An 18,939-nucleotide genomic window follows, 5' to 3' on the forward strand; every position below is an offset into this window, starting at 1 on the left:
TCAAGTACAGGCTTATCTCTCCCCAGTTGCACCTCACTACCTCACTCACACACACACACACACACACACACACACACACACACAGTGGAACATGAAATGTGAATCAGGAGCAGCAGCTGACAACTTGCTTATTATCCTATAAGTTGTTCCATTGTGTTGTCCGTATTCTCTTCAACTTTCTTGGTTAAAAAACAAACAAACAAACAAAAAAAAAAACATACTTGCAAAGTTTAAAACAGCTTTCTTTGTGACTTGGAAAACTGACTGGGGAGACAAATGTATTCTACACACAAATTTAGCGGTTCATTTTGTGAGGCTGCATCAACCACACATTGCAGACGCTGCTGTTTGCCGTGCATCAGGCCCTTTTTTTTTTTTTTTTTTAATCAACAATAAAGAAATAAAGAAAACACATTGAATGAGAAGGTGTGTCCAAACTTTTGGCCTGTACTGTATATGGTTTATTTACCTGACATGTTTCGGCGTTAGACTTCCACCTTCATCAGAGTGTCACATGGTGTTGGTGTGACGCATCTTTATCAGCTGTTGTTTTTGGCCTTCCAAAATCAACAGCTGAAACATGTCAGGTAAATAAACCATATATGTCTGGGAAAAAAGAAAATATATAGAAGATCTCACTAAGAGAAGACATAATGAACTCAATCCAACAACTTCAGTACTCAAAGATACCAATGTGTCCTAATGCCTCAAACCAAAGATGAAATGAAGACGATTCAGATTGTACTGTAATGGCCCGGCCTTCTCAAATGGCACCACTTCATCATGGCAAAACAGTTTCTCAAAATGAGATCATTCACTCATAACTATGAGATGCAGGTCATTATCAAGAGAAAACATGTCAGAATTTTGATTTTGTGAATGTGATGGGTTTTCATAGTGAGTAACAGCAAAATATTTTTACTTTTTTGTTGTTACAATCTTAGGCACTGCATTGGGATCAGTCGTAAGAGGGCTACAAAGGCCAGCCAGTGGAAATTGGTTTCCACCAAGATGGGGAAGCTGGATCAAAAAAGGCAACAACTGTCAATCCACATGTGGCCACCCATATGAAAAAAACAAAACTCATGGGCTTTGACCGGGACATGCATTACTTAAAAATTGTACCTTTATTGTAGCAAGTGTTACCGTTATACACTAATACCTTACAAAATGACCCCATCTCTTGTCTGAGCCGTTTGATTCAATGATTCAATCACATAGTTGACAGTATTATACTCTAAATGCTGATATTCTACAGCAAGTTACTGTATTTTTTTTTTTACAGTTAATTAACTGTTGTTGTAGATTACAGTATGTATACTGTTGAATAAGATCTTAATCTCTGCTCCCTGTATGATGTATATTTATTTATTTATTTATTCACCCACTCATCAGCCCTATGAGTGTGTAATTTTATGTGTGTTGAAGTGATGAAGCTGCTGTGACAATGTAATTTCCTGCAAAGGATCAGTAAAGTATCATTCATTCATTCATAACAGTATAATGCTGGCCTCTATACTGTAATTTGACAGGGACATTTCTTACAGTGGCAATTAATAATAAGCTGTTTTTTTATTGTTAATTTCAGGTAATTTCTTTGTTATTCATTGTTCATTTGTTCATTGCCTTGGCCTTGGCGTTTGCATTTCATTATGCTGCCCTTTTAGTACTTGTGAGAGTGTGGTATAGATATATGAAGACTGTAAAATAGCTTAATATTCTATCAGCAGTAGCTTACTGCATTTTTGGTGATTTTGTTTGGTTGAATTCTTCTTTTTTTTTTTTTTTAAGAAGGAAGTAAAATTCTTGGCAGATTTTATCTACCCAACATAACAAAGAGGGCAAACTATTTAGTTTAAAGACAACATGTCCTGCAGAGAGCAGATGGCCCTCTGTGGAAGCGAGCTCAACACAGCTCTTTGTCTCCACCTGCCGGACTGAGCAAGTCAATGCACCCAGAGAGGAGCCACGATACCCTGCTCCAATCCACTGCTCCTGTGGGACAAGCTCACCCGACAGGAGCTCAGACAGCAACAAGTAAAAAGTAATATTTTAAAAATCGCTCATTTATAATTTACTCCCAGTAAATTAAATTAAATTAATTATCCACTACTCAGCACCTTACTTGTTTATTTTATTTTATTATCCATTATTCAGCACCATAACTGTTTATTTATTATCCATCACCCAGCACCTTAATTGTTTATTTATTGGAAGTGGTGATTCCATGGGTCCGAATCAAGTCGGACAGTTCGGGCGTCGGGTTCTGCCACTTGGTTTCCTGTTTTTCATGGTTTCAAGCTTACCCTGTTCCATATCCACTATCTGTATATTTCATTTTTCATATTTTTTATTACCATCGGTGTATCTCACATTTCAACATCTCATATTCTTAGTTTATTGTATATACTTAGCCCTTATTGTCTTTAGTGTATATATTTAGTATATTTAGTCTCTATTGTATATACTTCTTAATTTTAATTTTATTTTATGTTTTTTTTTTTATTGACGATGCTGCTGTAACGTGAGAATTTCCCAGTTTGGGATCAATAAAGTAACATCAACATCAGATCTGCAAATACACTGAGATCTGCAAATGTCTGACTGCATTAGTGTATAACCGTAACACTTGGTACAATAAAGGTACAATTTTTAAGTAATGCATGACTCGTGATGTTTTAATGCATGAGTAAATGCAGGCTAGATCAGAGCCATGCATTAGCCCAGCATCACTGATAATAATAATAATAATTAATTAAAAAAAAAAAAAAAAGCCAAATAGATAAATGAATTCATCAATTAGGTTACTTAAACAAAAAAGTTAGTAGAAGTATAAATAAAGTCAAATGTTCAGCACCGAGTGTCCCCGAGTAAAGTCACGCTCTGTTACCCATTTGTAAATGATTAACTACCAAGACATTCACTAAACCATTCTATGAATAATTTGCAAACACCATGTCAGTATATGATAGGGACTGATAAAAAAAAAAAAGAAGGTATAGACAAATTACTTTTTAATTTATTTTTAATTTATTTTTACACTGAAGTATATTCAGCAGCCTTTCTGCTGGGAAAAAAAAGAAGGTGTGTGACATGTATCCTTGAATGCACTCAAATACAGAGCTAACAGCAGCTGCAGCTCTGGCGCCCCCTGTCGCCTGCGGGACAGCGTCGAGGGCTCTAATTGGCTCAGACGCCTCCTTGACGTGCAGCGTGATGACGTCCACGAACATGTCTGCCCTTTGTGCTACCTGGACCTCTGTCTCTAGTTGTTTTGGGTTTACTGTGCTTGTTTTTACTGTCGGCCACCTTCGGACCGCTGGCCTCCGCTCCGCGTTAACGAGGTGAGTGAAGGAGCCGGAACCTGGCCGGGAGAGAAGATGGCAGCGGGCACGGCGCTCCTATACGACGAGGAAATGACCAAGTACAAGCTGCTGTGGGTGGAGTGAGTACCAAGTTTACCAACGGCCAGTTGGACCCAACATCACCCGAGGGTTAGGGCCAATTTAAATTAAAAACTGAAAAACTTTATGTGCCTTCCTGAATAGCCCTTTAAATAAACCATAACCTCTGCACTCAACGCGCCTTAATGGGAATACTGGGAATAGTGGTGGCAAAGCTGTGTATTAATGAAAGTAACACTGAGCAGCTGGCTATTAGGAGTCACCACAGTGTCTGCCATCGTTATTATTATTTTCCGCCTGCTCTGATCAGTGAGCATCCTGCTGAGAGGAGTTTCAATTTAAATTTTCAAAAAGCAATGCAATGCTTTTATCTAATCAGGGAGCTGGAATCATCCGAGATAAGCAAGGACATTTTTGAGACTGTTGACAGATGTCTTGTGAAAAGTGTTTTAATGTGTGTGCATGGGGTGCCCACCGGGGGTTTAAAAACAAAAAACAGACTATCCAGAATTATAAACATGGCCTGTTAAATTATTGGCAAAGAGCAGAGACAGTTGGGATGTATATATAAAATGCATGTGAAACAAATAGTTGGAAATGTGTCTGATCTCATTTATCACCTCTGTAATGAGTTCATGAAACTGCCCTCAGGAAGACGCCGTAGAGCTGTTGCAGCAACTAAGAACATTTACAAAATGTTTTTCATACCATATGCAATAGCTCTGCTAGATCTAATTTAATTTAATCTAATCTAATATGTTAAAATGGAATTTAGAGGGAAAAAAGAGGAATATTTAATGTAAGCATGTGGGAATTAGTTGGTTTTAACAGCGAGGACAAAAGTCTCACAGTTACACATTTTCTGTATTTACAGTTTGCTCAATTTTATATCTTCCCTGTCCCTGATGCACACAAAAAAATTTAATATTTATTACACTCTTGCACGGCCATAAACATTCTTCCTTGATTGACCTGTGTCCAGGGCTGGCTCTGGACCAGCCGATTTTGTAGGCCTACAGTGTAGAGTGAAAAGCAAAGTTATCCTATAACTCGTGTCGGGAAAAAAAAAATTGCTGAAAGAAAATCCAGCGGTGATTCAACATGACCCGTGATGCAGATTCACCTGTGAGTATGTTAAAGTGCCAGCTGGGCAGGTTGTGCAGTTTGATGCCCGGTCCATGTAGCACCTTCTGCAGGTGGATTTCTGTAACACGCCACACAGGCTCAGTGAGACCATTTTTAACATGACTCCTGCTGCAGCCCAGCATGCAAGATCGAGGTCCCTGAGCGTCTGACAGTGAGTCATGAGGCCTTGGTCAGGACCGGTCTGGCTGCTCGCTGTGTCTCCATAGCGGTTCGTGAAGCCACAGACGAAGAGATTCTGCTGGTTCACAGGTCAGTCTGCGCTCCGTCGTGCCATGACACAGCCTCCGTAGTCCTTACTTGCTCTGTGATGGATAAATGTCTGAATGTGACCTGTGACCCAACAGCGAGGAGTACCTGGAGGCAGTGAAGAAGACCCCTTACATGACTCTGGAGGACCTGATGGCATTCACTCAGCAATACGGTGACGTCTATTTCCACCCTGTGAGTTCTGTCTCATTATACTAATTTAATTTGTTGAGCAAATTTCGCAGATGACTTGCGCAACTCACTTCTGTGCACTCATTCATTCAAGAAAGATCAGTTCAGAAGAGAAAAACAACATAATAACAACAAAATAATTGTAGATCCACAAAGTTGCAATACATTATTTTGTACTGAGGCAACTCACGGTGAAGAGACTAATACCTCGATCACTTTTTTATTTTATCTGTATGTTTATTTGATAGGGGTCGATTCAGTGGACACAGACAATCCGTTTGTTGTTGACATTCTTGGTAGCTGAAAAATGCTCTCGCTAAAAACTATCATTGATACATTGATAATAATTGACCACACAGATATTTCCAGTTATTTGTGCAGGAATAAGAAAACAGCAAAATGGACATGTAGGGTATGGCACCAACAGCTATTTTGGTGTGTTAGGGTCCTTTTTTAATGCTCACTCTATCCCATACATAGTTAGGGCGATTATACAAGTAGTCATTGTGTCATGATGACGCATCAAAATAGGATTTTTATTTTGGCTGCAAAAGCTACCGGCTCTAATGCTCTGAAAATAGGGTCAGATGCAATGCCAGGTGCTGCAGCTGACATTTCCCCTGAGCCTCACTGCTGCTCGTCAGCCTGTGATGACCAAGCAGGTTCACCGTCAGCTAATGGCCCCTGTTTCTCACTTCCTGTCCCAGAACATCTATCACTGTGCCAAGCTGGCCGTGGGGGCCACGCTGCAGCTGGTGGACAGCGTTATGACGGGCCGGGTGAGGAACGGCATAGCTCTGGTCAGGTGAGGCGTGCTACCAGGTGCCTTAAATTTCGACAACTTGCTGAGGTCACCTTTGCCGACTGATAAACATTTCGTTTTATTTCTTTATTCAATGCATTGTTTGTTTTCTGTCACTGTTAATAGACCGCCAGGGCACCACAGCCAGAAAAGTGCGGCCAGCGGTTTCTGCATATTCAACAATGTGGCAATTGGGGCTCGATACGCCATGCAAAAATATGGGGCCAAAAGGTAATAAGAAGCTACCTCTGATTTATTTGTGTCATTTTCTTTCTCATTAACAAGTAAATTATTGTCTAAGTGTTGTATTTGTCTAACCTTTATGGGTCCTTATTTTTCTTAGGGTGTTGATCGTTGACTGGGATGTGCATCATGGTCAAGGGGTGCAGTATTGCTTTGAAGATGATCCAAAGTGAGTCTTTTTCTAATGCAAGGATTTTAAAGGAATACCCCAACATTTTGAGCCAAATGCCCTTTTTCCAAATTGCCCAGACTGAGACAAGATGTTTGATACCATTTTCACCTCTGTGCATCCAGTGGTTTGGTTCCTACAGGTAGCATATCATATCCTTTAAGTTGTGTATGGCTGCTGTCACAGTCTAGTCACATGTCAAATTCTGTGTGTTTTTATTTTTTTAGCGTTCTCTACTTTTCTTGGCATCGTTATGAGCATCAGAACTTCTGGCCGAACCTCCGAGAATCAGACTACGACAGTGTTGGCAAGGAGAAAGGGGCTGGATTTAACATTAATGTGCCATGGAACAAGGTAATCAAACATCTACCTAGAAAAGAATGAATGCCTCTGCATCTTCTGTTGTTGTTGTTGTTGTTGTTGTTTGTCCCAGTTTCTGGACATGGTTCTAAAAATGTGGCTCAGTTTGATCCTAGATTCCCTTCGTCATTTCAAAGAATTTGAAAAACAAGTAGAAATGACCATCTGTGGCATTTCTCCATTTAATAATGATGATATAAATTAGTTTTTCTAACATAGCATTTTTTTTAAATGAGACATTAATTTAACCAGTTGAGTCCCATTGAGATTATAAGATGTCTTTTTCAAAGGAGCCCTGGCCAAAAATAGCAGCAACACAGCGTTTAAAGGAATATTCCAAAAACCCAAACCACTGGATGCACAGTCCAGTGGTTAGGTTTATGTTTAGGTCAACCTAAACATAAACACGATACGCTGTGTAAATAAGACAGCTTCAAAGTGGCTGTAAGGTTTATTTTTCACTTAGATGGAGCTAGGCTAACGGCTCCCATAGACCACAAGTCTTTATGCTAAGCTAACATGAAATGCTAGGAATCGAAATCAAAAATGGTATCCAACATCTTGTCTCAGTCTGGGTAAGTCGATAACAGGGTATTATGTTCAAAACATTGGAGTATTCCTTTAATAAAACACACAAACAAACATAAAAAATACCTAAAACAAAACTTACAATAGGCACAGAAAATCTGAGAAATTCTGGCATTAAGCTTTGTTTATGTGAACCTTTAATTAATCCCATATCCACGTTTAGGTGGGGATGGAGAACAGTGACTACCTGGCAGTCTTCTTCCATGTCTTGCTGCCCGTTGCTTATGAGGTGAGCCAGGAAATTAATCCTTTGAGAATAATATGTGCTGACTGTATACTAGAGTATTGATCTAAATGTTTTGTTACAGTTTTGCCCAGATTTGGTCTTGGTGTCGGCAGGCTTTGACTCAGCCATCGGTGACCCAGAGGTGAGATAAATCACTTGTAATGCAGTATATTGTTATTGTGTAAGTTAAGTGTGTGTAGCATCATATATTCAACCTATGTGTGACTCCCTGCGCTTGTATGTGAGGATACAGTGTGTGCTATAAAACTGTGTGTCCCCTCAGCAGTGTGACTGGCACATCATCTGGTTTAATTACATAGCAGGATGATTTGTTTGTGATTTTCTTTATGTTCAGGGGAAAATGTGTGCCACCCCAGACATCTTCGCCCACCTCACTCACCTCCTGATGAACCTGGCAGGCGGCAAACTGTGTGCGGTCCTGGAGGTCAGTGACATCACTACTCTAACACGATGTAGTGTCAGATCCATTTAAATTAAACTATTTAATATCATCTTATATTCTGCAGTGTTTAGAATGATGTAAGCAAGAGGTGATCAACGGGTTTAAGGCACGATGTGGATGCAAAAAACCACCAAACTCAAAACGCTTTAAAATTGTCTAAGTTGTACAAATATAAATGAAAAGCATGCACACATTTTTGGTGGATGTTTTGCACTCAAAGTCGAAAGGTTATGAAGCCGGAGCTAACCGTTGTCATGACAAGGAATAATCCTAGTCCCTCATACATCCAAGTCACAGTAAATATTATAACAGGGTGAGGTAAGCGAGGGTGATGGCTCCATCATTGTAACTCATTACAAAGTATTAAGCTGATTTTAGGCCAAAATTGTCTCCTGGTATGTTTGTTATTTTTTTTCTTCTCCATTTCCTTCCCCTCTGCTGCATCCCATTCATTAAAATTGTTGTATTCTCCAAATAGATTGATTGAAAGAAATGGTGTGTTTTCCTTCCTGGTCATTAGCTCATCATGTCAAAAACTCAGCCGTGCTGCCGCAGTTGATAAGGACCTTTGACAGCTGTGCTTTTTGTTGTTGCCATGGTTACAGGTTTGGTTGGGATAAATTTAGATCAATGATTAAACTTGAGCCAAACTATGTGCACAATACACAGTTTTAACACCAAACAGAAGAGCATTCACCCAGACCATGATATAAAAATGTCTTAGGACCATTTTGCTTATTTTTATTTATTTATTTTTTTTGGTATGTGTGTTTTCAGATAGATTACAGGTGGTAAATATTAATGCTCTTTTTAAAATCTGGACAACACGAGTATTTGTCCTCTTACTGTCTGGGTGCCTGTCCTCAAGCTCTCGATAGCTCATCAGGGTGTCCCATATCACATATTTTGCCATGATGTCCTATATAAGTGTATCAGTGAAAGAACTGAACTGCCCTGCTGGAAATGCAGTTAACATCCACATGAAGCCCCTTCACCTGCTTGATTCCATTCTGTTCTGTGTGAATGTTTTTGTTTTCCCAGGGAGGCTACAACTTAACCTCCCTCGCCCAGTCCGTGTGCCAGACTGTTCAAACGTTGCTTGGAGACCCCGCCCCTCTACCTGCAGACCTGGGTGGTCCCTGTGAAAGGTCCGTCTGACTGTCAATCAAATTTCTACACAGTTATGACACGTGCTCTTCAGCAGCTGTTTGAACACTGCAGTGATTTTTATTTATTAATTTTTTTTTATTTGTGTACTTTAGTGTGCTCAAGTCCATCCACTGTGTCCGATCAGCTCACAAGCAGTACTGGTCCTGTCTCAAGTACACAGGTACAACCTCCCCATGCCTGCTAATGATCGTCTCATTCATTTCACAGTAATAAACATTAACAAACTGATGTGTCAACCCTGCATTTCAATCCTCCCATGAAGCTCATTGTTCTTTATCTAAAATGGTATCCTTTCATTTAATATCCTTTCGTTTTCATATTCATTGTCCTTAAAATGTGAAATCCTTTCTTTCTTCAGCTGATCTACCCGCCTCTGAGCTCAGCGCCAAGTCCCTAAAAGTAGCCGAACAGAAAACTGGGAATGAGCCTGAGGCACAAGAGCAGAGAAGCCCAGAGGAGATAGTGTGGCCAGAGCCTCCAAAACGTCTTTGTCCTCCTGTACGCACGGCTGTGGCTCTCCCTGAGGGCGTGGCCTGCCCAGACGCATGTAAACGCTGCAGCTCAGCAGAGGCTCCCTCCTCACTTGTACTCAACAGAATCAGGTGAGGGCCTATGGGAGAAAATTTATTTCAGAGAATTGCTATTTATTGACTCAGGAAGGGTTACGCACAAGATTCAGCACATAAGAAATGTATGATCATGATTTCATTTGTGCCATAAAGGATTTGTTTTTTTCCCCTCCACAATCAGAGGGGACTTCTTCAAAGAGTCAGAGGACAAGGTTACTCTCACAGCCCTTTGCGATCTCATTGCCCTTTTAGAGAGAATGGCCAAGAATGAGGTACGGTCAGGATAATGTTTGCATCTTGTCATTTGGAGATCAGATCTTACCTACTGTCATTGCTTTGCACCGGCTGCTGATCTGTACCGCAAATTAATCTCACATCAAATCACTGCCTGCCAGGTTCGTAACGGCTTAGCACTGGTCCAGGATGTCTCCATGGCGATGGTGTGTGTTATGCAGCATGCTCCCACTTCACTCACCAACAGGTACAGCGATACAGCGTGACTTTTTACATCTCATTACATTTATAAAGCTCATGCCTCCCGCACGTATTTACACTGTTTAGAGAAAAAGTCCCTGAACTGGCAGACTCGAGTTCTAGCCTCCACATCAACTTTTTTTTAATCATAAAATGGTCCTTAAAAGGGAAATTCACTCTATAACACCTCAACATTATTAAATAGCTATTTTTTTTAAATAGCTATTTTCCCTTTGTTTGAAGGTGCACCTTTCTGCTATCTCTGGATATGTGGCCAAACATAGATAACATACCATCTTGTCAAATTATTTCCAGCACCCTTAAATTGCATTCAGCTATCTGAAACATCCATGGTGACCGTAGAGTTTTGGCATTAAGCCCCTCCAGATCAAAGAACGAGGGTTTTTATCTCAAGTCACCATTTTGCATGAATATTAAACAGTAAAAAGGTGAGTAAATCCATTGTACAAGAGGCACAGGTGACATTTTGTCCACTGACTCACAAGTCCATAATGAGGTGCAGCATGCTGTTATGGGTTTTGTGTGAAATATAAATTTATATGCCTTCTTTGACAAGGCCCAACAACCTCAACATTATTTTCTCTCCACTTGCACCCTTTTATCGACTGGAAATAAATACCACATTACGTCAGTCTCTCCACTGAGATGTATGCAGCACAGAGAACTCCCCTCTAAGGTTGTCAAAAGTTATTCTGGGAAATGAAGGCTGACCAAAGTAGAATGAGACAGGGTTAGCAAAGGTGGTTACACCAAATGGTACATCATGACATGTAATCTTAAAATACGGAGTGTGGTGACCATCACAAACCAGTGCTGTGTGACTGTGGTGGAATTCTAGAGGGAAAACAAATCAAAAGACATTTTCCTAGTGGGGGATTTGATTTTTGATTGATTTTTGTTTTTCTTTTATTTTTAGTGTCATGCACAAATGCGCACCCAGCCCTCATGGGTGTATGAGATGCCAGCTGTAAAAGCTGCAGAGGTCCAAACATTTCATTACATGTCATAACACAAAATGAGTATACAGCTTGGTCTAAAACAAAATATTCTGCCTTCTCTCGCAAGCTTGGAAAACAAAATCTGCTACAAAAAAGGTTCCATTCCTGAAGCACAACTTTAGTTTTTCAAAATCATCCAGCCAAAAGAAATCTGCGTAAATGGAGGACATATCCCTAAAAAGTACATCACTTACGTCTTTGTCAACAGAACAATCAAACAAAAATGAAGCTACACTGGCGCTATTTTTTATGGGACAATAAATTTGTAATTTTGGTTTCTACCATATAAACAGACCATTTTTCCTTATACATCTGATCACACACCTTCACAAGTCTATTCAAGATCCCAAACATTTGACTTTTTATGTCTGATCTTTGGAGGGTCCCAAACATTATCACAGAGAATATTTGACTCATTTGGTATCGCTGTGTCCTCCCACAGGGTTTTGCTGGTGTGTGTGGGAGACGGGTGTGTCCCGACTCGCATCACAGAGGACGGGTGAGTGTTGTCAGTGTTGTAAAGGTGCGCTGTCAATACGACAGAGCAGCTAGCACACAGCAAGAGCCTCAAATGTTAACAAAAATCTTTTACATCTGTTTGTTTAGGAAAACTCTCCTGGTGCACATCAGCAGCACGGAGGCACAAGGGCAGAAATCCAAACATTGCGTTCCTGTTTGTCTGAGGAAGGTACTGGGAGTTGTAGTAGCTCAGTAGTATTCATTATCACTGCATGTTTTGTGTGAATGTGTCTGTGCAGGGAGTGTGTGTAGAATAACAGTTTCCCTATACATACTTGTTTGCGTGATTGTGTGCAGGGCTGTACATGTACTTATTTGTGTGTGTGTGTGTGTGTGTGTGTGTGTGTGTGTGTGTCTCGCTCCACAGGGCTGCAGTGACGTGGCTGGGTTCATGCAGGCGGTGTTGGGCCTCCTGTTGCCTCTGGGCTACGAGTACAACCCCGGCCTGGTTTTGTTGGTTCGGATGCCAGGTAGCGGAGTGTGTGAGAGTGTGTGGCAGCAGCTAGCTGGTCTGCTGCAGGGCCTGGCGCAGGGGCACACACTGGTGCTCATGCAGGTGAGGGGGCCGGTGTACTGTAATGATGATGATGATGATGATGATGATAATTATTTAAAAAAAAACTGTTGACTGGCTTCGCTTATTTGTGGGAGGATTTAATGTGAGAGTGGCAGAATGATCTACTTGCAAAGACTGCTGTTTAAGTAAATAAACACATTTTCAAGCCCTCATGATGGCAAACACATGTTTTGAGGTGGATTATTCAGTTAATTATATAAAAGTGGCTCTAAAGGGATGGTAAACTCCGCTTAAAAACAGGGATCTTCTGTTTTTGTAGTGTTACTTCCGAGTACCAGTATCTTCGTCCTCCACTAAGATGTGAGAGTTCCTAAAAGTCAGTATCTTTTACTAAAATGGAGATCTTTCTAAAACATGAAAGTGGCCAAGAGCTTCTCATGTCTTATATGACTTAGATCTTATCAAACCGCTCATCAATAAACTTGAAGTCGATACTAGCTAAATGCATCATCTTTTGCATGTGTAAAATGTTATCTGATGATACATTTTCATCACAAAAACAATGCACATCAAAAACATGGTATTTTGCAAGCTACTGGTTGGACACCCCTGGTCCAGACTTTACCGTAACTTTACCGTAGAACTCACTTGTTAAAAGCTTCCACTTTGGAGGCTTGTAGAGTTGACGTGAGAAAGTCCATGACTGACGCCGTTGCTAGTTAAAGCTTGATAAGTAGACTGAAGTGCTTTTACTAGCTGTCACCTCTTCTGATAGGATGGTAGTTGGGTAAAATATTCCCCGGTAAACTGGTGGATGTGTATTCAGGATCAGAATTGGCAGCTGTGCAAGTGCACTAACAGTTGCTACCAGCAGGCGGAGTATATCAGGTACAGTTGAAGAGTCAATCAAACGGGGGCGGGAAGAATAAAAACTGAGGTTCTGGTTGGATCACTCCACTCTTACTCTTGCACTCTTTCACTACGCAGAAACTTCAGACCTCATATTTTCACAGTTTGATGATGTTAGGATGACAATAGTAACTGTTTTCATTCAAATTACCATGTTTTGGTGTACCATCCCTTTAAAGCCACAGCAGGACTGTGCTTCATTTTCTTTTGTTTTCCCAGGAAAATGAGACGGCGTCAGCCGGCCCCACAGCCTCTGCTCTCCTGGGGAGCCCGGCCCCCATGCTGGGGCTCCTGGGAAACCTTCTATCAGAGGATTTGGAGGCCCTGGAGACACTGAGAAACACACTGCAAGCTGACTGGAAGTTACTGCAGGTGAATGCATGTCAACAAAATCAGCATCATTTACAAAACCAGTATGCCAATGAAAGTCTTCAGTTGTCCAGGTTGTTGTAGAGCTCACAACAGTAAATCAAATCTGTTGTTACAGCCGTAAATGACTTGAACATGGCATGTGAACCGCCCACAGAGTTTAAATGGTTGGGAAATTCCTACCACATGAGAACTGATGAAGCCTCTTGAATGAGTAATGAAACATTCAAGGAGTCCAGTTGCCTGTGACTGTTTCTAGATGTATAAGAACAGTGCACAAATTCCACTTATGTCGTTCAGCACTCAACTGTAAAAGAAACTGTACTATATAGGGTGGTGGTTGAATGTAGGGAATCCAGTTTGAGTCGAATTTGTTTTGTTTGTTTTTTTTCTCCTGAAAACAGCACCAGAAAGTGGAAGAGGCAACAGGGGTTAAAGTCACACCTTATCCTGCATCAAACATCAGCTGAGGAGCATTGTTCATCCATGCGGACCAAATTTTTTACCACTTTGTGGCATTTTTTACTGTTCAAAGTGAGTTTGAATTTTAAATGTTGTCACAATATGCACTATTTCCACAAATACAGTCACTGTCTGAACATCTGACTTACATGATTATCTGTCAAGAGATATTATGGTTTGCACCTGAACTGATGTTCAGTGAATTGGTAACACTGTATTTCAGATGCAATGTTGAGAGAATCACCCACTAAAAAACAAGAGTTGTTGATCACAACAGATCAAACTAGAAAACATGGAAAAATTGACTCAACAATGCTGGTCAGTAGACCTTCTGTCGCTGTTTGACTTGGAATGACTTTGAAGACATCTTGGAATATAAAAAAAAACAAAAACAAAAAAAACAAATGATAGTTGTTTTAGGAGAAGTTCATTTGTTATCGGATCTTCCTATACCCTCAGGAGTGTGCAGATCACTGTGATACACAGATGGATAAATGTGTTCAGTTCAGATTCATGTTTCTACATCTAATAGTCTCTTTTGATCTTCCCCAGGTGCACGGTTCAAGCCAACAGCTTCATATGAGCACAGAACACCTATTTATACTAATCATGCCTTTGATTGGGCTCAGTGTCCAATTATGAGGATGTCTGAATGAGGGACATTAGGTATCGCTACATTAATGGCACATATCCTGGTTGTCATTCGGTTGGAACCATGAAATTGAGCTCAGATGTTGGGACATATGTTTAGAGGTCGAGAAAAGTCAGACTTCACCGGTTGACGGTTTAGGTTTCGTCCTGTCCTACACAGTCTGAGGAGAGGGTCTTGAAAAACATGCAGAGATTTGTCCGACTGTAGGATATGCCATTGCCTCAGAATAAGTGTCTTAATTTCCTCTGAACATTTTGTATAATGTGTAGAAAATATGGCAGGAAACATGTTTGATTCCTTATGTTTTGCCTCATGAATAAAGGTTTATTTTCATAATCCCCATATCTCTGTGAACGTCCACTGGTTTATTACAGATTCTCTCAACGCCTCAGAACTGACTGTCAGGAAGATGATTTTTCAAGTAGAGCGGGAGATATGACATCCACCAAAATGGTTAATACAAGTTCTCTGTGGTTCTCAAAGTTGGCTCTAGCAGGGTCCAGTAGAAGAATATCTTATTGCCATTAGCATATCATGCCCAGAACAGAAACCTGCTTATATCCACTGAATTTCTGACTGATGGCTAATAAAATCCTAATACAAGGTGATAAATTGTTAGATACAAATACTAACATGATTTTGGTCCATGTGATAGATTTGCTTTACATTGAAAAAAGCACTTATGCAGGTGTGGTGCAATATGGGTATGACAAAATACATGAAGACGAAAGGATTTGTCAGCTTGACAAATCAGGACACACTCGATCATCTTAAAAATGACACAGACATGGAGGACCAAAACCAAGCTGTCAGCTCTTGAGGCAGCATTATATGACCTGTAGAGCATTTGAGGAGAGCTTCTATGCCTCTAACACACCTGATAAATGCTGAATAATGAACAAGGGTGACCTGCAAAATAGACACTGATGCCCCTGAGCTTAAATACACTTAAAAAGAGGCATGGGTTGTGAATGTTACTTTGAAAGAGAAAATAAAAATGGATCTGCAACTGCTTTTGTGAGAGTGCAGCAAACTGTAAAAGGTTAAGCCTGCCTGGAGGCCTGAAGTGTACAGTCACTGCTGGCTGAGGAGGTCATATCTGGAGTGTCTGCATTTTAAAGACTAGACAACAGGTGTCTAGTCTGCCTGTCGTTTGAAAAGTGATCGTGATCAATTATTGACTGTGAGATATCAATTTACAGTTTGCCTGTTTTAGCTGTTACCATGGCACAGCCCCATTTATTATTAACCATTATGGTGTCTAGTTTTCCAACTCCAGGCATTTTCAGACTCAGTTTTGACACGTCAATGGGGATATTATTGTTTGATAATTGCCTCGTGCTGTGGCTCAGGCTGAAAGAGCGTGTCTGGCTCCGCTGAATGGGATGGGAAACATGTAAGACTTCTTTTCTTGCGTTTCAATGGAGAGGCCAAAGGTGAAACAGGAGAAAGAAAAGGCCGGGAGGACGGTCAGGTTTCGGGTGGCGTCTGCGAACAGCGGTCGTGTCCTGACGGAGGTGTTCAAGGATGAAACGGCGTGGTGCGGCTCGCCGGCGGACTCGCTGGACTCGGACTGCACCAGCAACCCGGATGCGGAGCGGGACAGCTCGCCCCCGGCCAGCGAGGCCAACAGCCACCTGAACGGGCTGCCGGCGGGGGCCGCTCTGGACGAGAGCGGGGGCGAACCGGACGACCTGCTGCTGTACGCCAGTGCCAAGAGAGAGATGCTCTTCAGCAACAAGAGGATCAACATCTGCAGCAAGAACGGGACCATCCGGGGCGTGAGGAACAAAGTGAGCGCCGGCCAAGTGCTTTTCAACAACCTCTCCAACATGTACTCTGTAAGTAGCCCTGCACCCTGTGGGGGAAAAAATTAAATATCAATATAGATCTCTACAGAGCTATAGCCTATCTATCTACACTCAGAGGTATATTTTCCTCAGTTATCAATATTGTGCAGATATTGTCAGGGGTGCCTGTTGGTGCTTTCACAAAATATTTACACAATGAGGTTTTCACGAACAGTCACTAATGTGGATATGATGAGCATGCAGGTAGAGCAGGCAAATACTAAAACAGTTATAATCTAAGAAGTCCAGAAAGTTGCATCCTTTTTCTCTAATGCAACCTTAAAACAAGGAAAAGACACCCAATTGCAATGCTGTCACACCAGTGAATGGGTGTTATGAGTGGGAATCAGTGTTCACACCCACAGGTATGAGTTTGTAAGGCTGCTCTGTCTAGTGACCAGAGGGTGCAGTAGGGCCTTACTAATTCATACCTGTGGGGATGATCATGACTTATAATATCCATTCAGTAGTGTGATAACAGACAACACCTCTGCCGTTTCATATTATATCCAAAATCCCAGACGATATCTAGTTTCACATGACGATACATATCCATGTTACATACAACAGGTCTACATATCCATATGTATGTATTGCTCTGTGGTTTCACATACTCAATAGATGAGTGGCTTGTTCAGTCATAACCAATGCTTTCATCGCTCTCCCTTGAAGGGTGCGCTTCGTCATCAGAAAAGGAGACCCTGGGAGAAGGAGTGAACAGAGCGGAAGCAGGAGTATTCATGCTGTTTGGGACGTAAAAGCCACACAAGTGGACGTCATTCATTCATTCATTCATTCAGTTTCCCAAAAGTCCTAAATGTACATATCAGTCAGTAACAAACTGTTCAGTGTTTTGACTCCATAGTCTTATTACCTTCAAAGGGCTGCTTTGTTGGGGAAAAATGTAAATCTACCAAAACTGGGACATTGCGGAGTGGGAGGAACACTTTAAATCACAAAACTCTTAAAGGTTAAAGGGTCCATAGGTCATAGGTCATAGGTCATAGGTCCCTAGGGGTGCTAAACCAGAATACTGTATTTGTTTTTCTGTATTCACTTCCAGAGCACAGAAAAACAGGGCCCACAATACCACCAACGAATGCAAACAGCATGAATTATGATAATGTACAAAATGGACATTATATAAAATATATTTAAAAATCCCGGTACCCATTTTTTAGGAAATTAAATGGCTGTTTTTCTTGTTGTTTTCCTGTTTGAACTGGAAAGTAGATCTGGAAAGTATGTCTGTAGGAAACCTCTGCATAGTGACCTTGCCCCAGGAAGATACAACCTCATAGTACTTTCACAAATAATTATAATTACACACACACCAAAGGGTACTGGGATGTTTTTTATAGTGGCATAATCTGCTAAGTTTGTATTTATTTGTGTTAAAACTGTTATTTTGGAATCTGTTTTTCTGCGTTATGGAAGTGAATGGAGAGAAACAAGTCCAGTATGGTGGATTAGCAGTCCAGAGGAGCACAGATGATGAGGAGATTTCACCACCATGTGGACTCTATACTCTACTACAGTTCAGTTTTCCTTTAATTTGACTCTGCACTATGTCAAACTGGCTTCTGAAAGGATTTTTGTATTTTATTTTATTTTTTAAGATTTTGTAAATGTAATTATGACCTGAAATGTCATATGTTTCTGATAATTGCTGGTGATTTCCCTCGCATGGCAGATGCCTAAACTGAACCTTCATGTTGTTTTGTAACTTTTTTAAGATGATTAATTCATTGTTTATATTGTGTTGAATGTAGTCACAATTATTTATAATTTATAACCAGACACGTGGTCCTTTCTAGGTTTTAAAAGTACCTGTATATACTTTGCTAATGGCTCCATTCCATCATACACTTGTTCATTACAGGTACAAATGGTTCATGATCAATTCTGAGAACTGGTTTTCACACACCATAATCTATTTAGCTGTATGAAATTTGTTATTTATTTGGGAAATTTTGCATCAGTACGTTAAGGGGAATGCTAAATGATGATTCATTCATTTTTAACTTCCCACTTTGTTGGCTTCATCAAATTCTGCAGTCCACAGCTGAAACATAAACTGTGGGATTTTTCAAATAAAACTGAGACGACTAATCTACAGCTTAATAGACCACACCTAAATTTCCACTTTAACTTTGATATAACCTGCTGTAATGTAAGAGAATTACACTCTTACTGAGAGCATAATCTAATCAGTACAAATATTGTGCTTTTGTTAAGTTTGGTTGGTTTGATGGTGTTGTTGTCAGCAGGTCATGTTGTAAATAACTTACTCTTTGAAGAGTCTTTGAACAGTTTTTTAAATATAGAAATGCAAGCAGTTAATAAAAAAAACTATGCAATGAACCAACACCAGCTCATTAGTTTAAAATGTAGAGATAAAGGCACTGAATGTGGAAAACATTCTACATACATGATATATACCTTACCAGGACAGGTGAATATGTGGGCTGGTAGTATGTTTCAGATTTAAGCAGCTTACATTCTGTAAACTTTGCAAAGGTTATACTTAAGAGAAATAACACAGTTGGTTGATTTTAGAGCTATCAGCATTGTGGAAAACTCATTTCAT

At 40.5% G+C, this 18,939-nt stretch overlaps 1 protein-coding gene across 2 annotated transcripts; it reads left to right on the top strand.

The window, feature by feature from the left end:
* Positions 1-3,222: 3,222 nt before the first annotated feature.
* Positions 3,223-14,843, top strand: LOC115354694 (polyamine deacetylase HDAC10). Of its 2 annotated transcripts, none has more exons than XR_003927794.1 (21): positions 3,223-3,445; positions 4,665-4,799; positions 4,895-4,991; positions 5,696-5,793; positions 5,917-6,021; positions 6,134-6,202; positions 6,430-6,556; positions 7,314-7,379; positions 7,459-7,518; positions 7,732-7,821; positions 8,881-8,987; positions 9,102-9,169; positions 9,368-9,611; positions 9,760-9,850; positions 9,974-10,059; positions 11,514-11,570; positions 11,678-11,759; positions 11,958-12,146; positions 13,236-13,388; positions 13,790-13,919; positions 14,400-14,843. XR_003927794.1 is itself a non-coding variant. In XM_030045162.1 (21 exons), the coding sequence occupies exons 1-20, from the start codon at positions 3,381-3,383 to the stop codon at positions 13,853-13,855; spliced, it is 2,055 nt and encodes a 684-aa protein (XP_029901022.1). In that variant the 5' UTR covers positions 3,223-3,380; the 3' UTR covers positions 13,856-13,872; positions 14,398-14,843. The 2 variants fall into 2 exon arrangements, 1 of the variants encoding a protein (XP_029901022.1); XM_030045162.1 differs by having other exon boundaries at positions 13,790-13,872; positions 14,398-14,843.
* The last annotated feature ends 4,096 nt before the right edge of the window (positions 14,844-18,939 follow it).

Source organism: Myripristis murdjan, chromosome 22 (genome assembly GCF_902150065.1).
Source record: "Myripristis murdjan chromosome 22, fMyrMur1.1, whole genome shotgun sequence".
Lineage (NCBI taxonomy): Eukaryota > Metazoa > Chordata > Actinopteri > Holocentriformes > Holocentridae > Myripristis > Myripristis murdjan.

Excerpts from the sequence above, each read along its gene's own strand:
- LOC115354694 (XM_030045162.1), top strand. The coding sequence starts at position 3,381 with ATGGCAGCGGGCACGGCGCTCCTATACGACGAGGAAATGACCAAGTAC. Across the intron at positions 3,446-4,664 it reads TACAAGCTGCTGTGGGTGGA|CCCAGCATGCAAGATCGAGG; the intron begins GTGAGTACCAAG and ends CTCCTGCTGCAG. Across the intron at positions 5,794-5,916 it reads AACGGCATAGCTCTGGTCAG|ACCGCCAGGGCACCACAGCC; the intron begins GTGAGGCGTGCT and ends CACTGTTAATAG.